At 37.7% G+C, this 6,352-nt stretch overlaps 1 protein-coding gene across 1 annotated transcript; it reads right to left on the bottom strand.

The window, feature by feature from the left end:
• Positions 1–63: 63 nt before the first annotated feature.
• uap1l1 (UDP-N-acetylglucosamine pyrophosphorylase 1 like 1) lies at positions 64–5,046 on the bottom strand. Its single transcript, XM_084413135.1, has 9 exons — positions 4,373–5,046; positions 4,055–4,259; positions 3,632–3,807; positions 3,350–3,522; positions 3,031–3,224; positions 2,483–2,623; positions 2,223–2,408; positions 970–1,036; positions 64–586 (listed from the first exon to the last, which is right to left on the bottom strand). Exons 1-9 carry the CDS (start codon positions 4,659–4,661, stop codon positions 497–499), a joined length of 1,521 nt encoding a protein of 506 aa, XP_084269261.1. The 5' UTR covers positions 4,662–5,046; the 3' UTR covers positions 64–496.
• Positions 5,047–6,352: the final 1,306 nt, after the last annotated feature.

Genomic DNA, 6,352 nt, shown 5'->3' on the forward strand with positions numbered 1-6,352 from the left:
GTCTCGGCTTGAAACTGGGATGCAAAGGCAAAGCCGAGGGAAAAGAAAACACATTCTCTTAACTGTAAGTAAGTGTGATTTTATTGCTGTTGTAAAGTTGTATCAAACGAAAGGCATTACAAACTAACAAAAATATTACATTGTATTTTATAATCATTTTTATTTTATTATCATGAGTAAATCCTACCCTAACCTTTTGAAGAATTTCAGTAGGCTAATGTAGGCTACTTTTAAAATGTCTATTCATCAAAATATCCCGGGGAAAAAGTATCATGGTTTCAAAAAATTGCAGAACAACTGTTTTTGAAATTGAAATCAGCATTTTAGAATGATTTCTGAAGAATCAGGTGACTGAAGACTGGAGAGAGAAAAAAAGTATTTCACAAAATTACTGTTTATACTGTATTAAATAAAGACTTTATTTGTAAACATCCCTTTGATTTCCTAACAAAATTTGCCTAAACATGATAGGATCCTCAGTTGAAATTTGGAAACACTATGCAGTTTGCACAAGGTTCTTGGCTTCATTCTCATCAAGTAGAAAAGGGGACTTCAAGTTCTTCCGTTCAAGGAAACGTTCCAGACCCTGTAAAACACAGTAGTTAAAATGTACCCATCCTATATTGAGATATACTGAGGGTAAGAAATTAATGAAAAAAGGAGAGAAAGTGATGGAGTGCTACAGCTGTCTCTTTTGCTCTCCGGAGAACAGGAACACTACTCTTGACATCATTCGCTCTGTTTCACATCATGCTCCATATGTTCACACTGGCTTATTATCCTTTTTTTCACTCTGTGCCTCAGGGCCAATCTTGCCTCTTTTTGTATTAACGCTAACATTTTGTAATTGAATGACTTTCGAGCTAAATATGTTAACCTGAGATCCAATAACTGGACTGTTTTATCAGTATTAGCAACTCCAGTTTAAAGCAAAAGCTCCGTATTGTCATAAGAGTAGTCCATTTTTACCTCGCCAAAGTATGATACAAGTGGAGAGATTTCGCAAATTGCTGGGGGGTCTTCATTCTGTGCCATACTGCAGAAGAAAGAGTAGACCAAGTCAGCCACTGTAAACCACATGCCCTGCTGTCCATTTTAGGAACTGCCTCAAAATAGTTCATTTTCCGCATGAACGGGCATATTCCTTTCAGGTTAAACCATTTGGAAGGTATTCATAACGAGAATTTCTAGAATTATAATACTTCAGGAAATCTACATTAAATTTTTTAATTGTGTCATCATTTACTCACACTCAAGTTCCAAACTTGCTGAACACAAAATAAGATAATATTGAAGACTGTCTATAACCAAACAATTGATGGGCCTCATTGACTTCCATAGTATTTTTTCTGTTTGGTTAACCATATTCTTCAAAATATATTTCATGTCTAGAAACTTGAGGGTGAGTAAAGTATCACAGAATTTTCATTTTTGGGTGAACTATCCCCCTTAAATGAAAATTATATATATATATTTTTTTTTGGACAAATTATGACATTTACATTAAAGGAATAGTTAACTCAAAAATGACAATTGTGTCATCAGTTACTCACTCTTCTCATGTTGTTCCAAACCCATAACACTTTTGTTCATCATCAAAACACCAATGAAGATGTTTTTAATGAAATCTGAAAGATTTCCGTCCCTCCATTGAAAGTCTATTTACCAAAATTCTGATGCTTCAAAACATCCATAAAGAGAGCGTAAAAAATAAACCCATATTAATTGAGTGGTTTAATCCAAGTCTTCTGAAGAGACATGTTTGTTCTCGTGTGTCAACCAAGTACGTTTGAGCTTTCGTTTAACATATTTTAGTAATATATGTATATACTAATCAATGTACAGAATAAAAGCCTAAATTCAATCTGTTGAATTCACTGAGATCATGTCTCTTCAGAAGCCTTGGATTAAACCACTCGTTTCATGTGGATTTCTGAACGGTCATAGTTTGGGGTAAATAGACTTTCAATGGAGTGACAGAAATCTCTTAGATTTCATTAAAAAAGATCTTCATTTGTGTTCCAAGATGAACAAATGTCTTATAGGTTTGGAATGACATTCAACTGACTAAGTGATGACAGAATTTTCATTTTTGGGTGAACTATCCCTCTGAGTAATTTTGAGGACGCTATCCAAAACAATCTTTGGTAAAAAGGAGCCTTATTTACTTAAGTAAATGACTTAATATTTTCTTCTTTTATGAAGGGAGTTTGTGTTATCACCTGTGTTTTGAGGGGATGGGTTTATCTTGTTCATCCAGGAATCTTGCACCAGCTGCCAGAGCCCAGCGGTAATGTTGCGCTAACAAGGATCGGCGTGCTGTAGTTGGTGTATCCAGAGGAGCCCCATCAGCATTTTTCAGGGGTGAGAATTCCTCTTCTCTCAACACCTCAAAAGCGACAAATTTCCTGCAAGAAGAGACTATGATAAGGAAGATGGCAATTTCCGAACTTGCCAAAATGAACACTAGCAGTAAACGAACTTTGAGAACTGAAAGACGTCAAAGACAAATTTCTCCATTTTGATGCCATTGGGTTTGGTTGGTTTCACCAGGTTTCCCTCTCCATCCACAAATGCCACTTTTTTGATTGCCACATGCTGCTTCAGCTGACACTCAAACTTTCTGCAAGGAAAAAGCATTGAAATAGGAAATATTTTGTACAAAGGGCTTTGTTTGCAGATTAATCCGAGATAATACGTTGCTAATTCTTTAATAAAATGCTTGTATTCTGAGAGCATGTCCTTTTTGGGATTAACCTCAAAATTGACTATGCAAACAGTTACATCTGGGATGTATTAGGATATATTAGGTGTCCCTTTACAGGTATAACTAATCTTGTTATCGATAATAACTAATCTTGTTCTCGATAAAAGTTCTAGCCTCTTGATATTGCGCATCCTACTTCTTGTTATTATAATACAGTATAACAATACATTATAATTGATTATATTATAGCAAAAAAAGCCATTTATGGACAATGGTTGACTTTACACACAAGAAACACTTTACACATATTGTCGATGACATACTCAGCCACTTCCTTTAAGAAACCTCGTGTAAAAAAGTGGTTGCAGATGTTCCCAGCACTGAACAGAAGCTCTCCTCCTGGGCCTCGCAGCTCTGAGGTCTCTGGTTGGATCTCACTGTACTCAATCACCTGATACAGACCGTCCACACGACATACCACTCCAACAGGCTCTGCAGGATAGGCCTTATCCACCACCTGACCAGAAAAAAACATAGCTAACTGGATGCAAAAACAATAAATAAAAAGAAACTAATAATGGTAAAAAGAAAAGAAAAAAAAGGATGGTATCTAATTCAGGCCTACAAGCAGTATATTTTTACCTTGGCACCACAGTCTGCTCCTTTGTTTACACAAAAGCCAATAAAGACTGGGTCTGCCAGCTTCACCAAGATGTTGTCTACACAGTACACGTGAAGATACTCCACACCCCTTCTTTCCATGTCCTCTAAAATCTTGTTGTCCACTAGGGCACGATAGAGGCCGCCGTTTCCATCTGAAGTGGACAAGAAAAATATTATTTTATTTAAATGTATTTTTATTTTATTCATTTATGAACTAACAAAATTAGTATTCCTTCTGAAGCCAATTTTTTTTTCTCTGACCTGGCGCCATGGCTATTTTGCTTTTCTTCTCCAGGATGATCTTTCCATCAAAGCCAACTGCTGGTATCATCCTTTGCTCAAACATGACCACATTGGATGGACATAGACCGAAATATTCATTGTCTTTGAAGAAGTTTTCTGTGGGTCCCAGGGTGAATTCACTGGTCATTATGTACCTAAACACACATAATTTAAAAACAATTCCCAGACCCAGACTTTCAAATATCAAAACCCAACATATAAATATTATTATTTATTAATAATTTCCACCATAAAAATTATTTTAAACACTATACATAATTTGCACAATGTGGTGGAAATGACATTTGCTGGTCCGGAAAAATGACCAAAATGACATCCACGGGGCCAAAAGTGTTTATAGTTGCAAAACACACACGTGAACTGCAACTAAAAGAACCATACCATGGTACTGTGCATTTACAACCATGCTTCACTTTGGCCAGCTCTTGCACCTTCTGGATACGCTCAGCCTGGAGCTGGTACAGGGTTTTCCCACTTGGAAGTCCAACATTGTACATGCCCTTGGGATATGACACACCAAGTCGAGTCCCTTGACCACCAGCTAACAGCAAAACAGCCACTCTGCCCCGTGAAATCTGCAATAACCCTGAAGAAAGAAGTATTTTACATAGTGTGCATTAAATGCCTTGCTACTTTTGAACACATTGCATCAGTATTGTACATTATTTTGAACGTTAGAGTCCAAACGAGCTCTTGTACCTTCATCACCCCACATCTGAAGTGTTTCTTTGTCACTTTTACGCACACTTCCAATGAACTCTGGAGGAACGGGCTCCATCCGCTCGTCTAGCCGACCATCAGCACTCGAGTGTCGGCTTGCAGCCGCTGCAGCCGCTTGGCAATGCTCGAGTAATTCTTCGGGCTGAAGCTGAGATATCTCCTCCAGAATTGTATCCCTTTCTTCCGCACAAAGTTCAGCCCAAAACTGTAAAACATGACTCTGCTCTGCAGTTTCTAACCTCGCTTTAGCTTCCTCGAATGACAACATTTCTCTACAAGAAGACTAACACATTAATGATATGACAACAATCGCCCAGTCGAGTCTCGTATGAGTCCGGATCCTGTTTTCACTGCCTGCAACTCGTGACCAATGAACATTATCGCTGGAGTGGCATAATACTAGTTGCAATAACAGAAAACCAGTCAAGTAAGTTTGGGAACTCCCTTTAGGAATAGTGGCTGGCTGTGTCTTAAAACCTAGTAGGCTGACTAGCTCTTTACTAGCAGCTCGAATCAGTTTGAACGTCCCAAATGCTGTCTAGGTAGGCAGCTCAGCAGGTTTCGAAACACATCCAGTATTTACTCTAGGACTGTGGATGAATGACTTCCTCAGAGAGCAAACCGCTATCATGTGATTAGTCCTGCGCTAGTCTGCTGAGTCGCTCTTCCTCTTTTTTTTTTATCATTCAAATATTACCACATTAACCCCGTAGAAAACAAAATGAACTAAAATTGACTAGACTAAAGAATAAAGTCTCATTTGGAAGAGCAAAGTAACCAATATGGTGGAATGCCACCCTCCATAAACAGAATCAAGAATAACTTTATTTAACCATTATTGTACAAACATAAATATTTCCGCTCTACATTCAGTTTATGCATTTTACAGAGGACAGTTTATTTTCCTTTATTGTCCAGTAAACATTCTTGCATTGATTTGCACATCTCAGCATCAACTAAAACTTCACAGATGTGGCATCACATCTAGAAATGTTTAGATATGTTTTGCAGAACAGATATTTGGATATTTCATTAGCATGTACGTTTATGATATTCAGGGGACCCCAGCAACAGAACATTTTGATATACACAGCAAACACTGTGCATTCACACACACTCACAGAAGCCGTAACACGGCTACCAAAACAGCCGAACAGTAAGGCAATAGATTACAGGCAGTCTCAGAGCGGCATTCCTTGATTGTGTTGAACGCCACAAACAAACAGAAATCTAAGCCTTTAGTCTCAGGACTACTACACGAATGGGTCTAGCCCACAAGTTCAGAGCAGTCCAAAGATTTCTCCTGTGAAAGGTGCAAAATGCAAAACAAACAAAAAATAGAAAGCTGCATTCATTATGAGGCAGGCTCAAATACAGCTTTTAAAGCCCTGTAAAGACTCCACAGTGCAATTTGTGCATATTCAGACAAGACACACACATACATGCATTACAAAGAATGAATTGATTCAAAGGGAATTGGGCCACAGCTGAGTTCAGTTCAACTACCATCGGGACACAGAAGGGTATTCGCTATTTTTTCAGTCATGTATTGAAGCTTGAAAAAGGCAAACTGTTAGGCCTGCACAAAGTCATTCATACAAGTTATATATATTTATATGCAGATATCAGTTCAGGAGGCACATCTGCACAGGAGTATTGGAGACCAATAAATTCTCCCTGAGAATCAAATCATTAGAAAAATATTTCAGTCATCAACACCATCTCCCTACATTTTCCCCAGAGTCTAAAAGCAGCTTTATTTTATGTATAATTAAGGCAACTATATTAATACTAAAGTTTTGTAGAACAACAAAGCGCAAAACCCCATTGAACTGGAGGGATTTTTGGGCTTCACATGCAATAGCTTTAAGTGCAACTTATTTTTTCCTTGTCAATAAAAAAAAAAAAGCAAGTTTGGAACAGTGGGGTGCCCATCCTGACAAATGTCATATCCAAATA

The sequence above is a fragment of the Rutilus rutilus genome (assembly GCF_951802725.1).
Source record: "Rutilus rutilus genome assembly, chromosome: 7".
NCBI lineage: Eukaryota > Metazoa > Chordata > Actinopteri > Cypriniformes > Leuciscidae > Rutilus > Rutilus rutilus.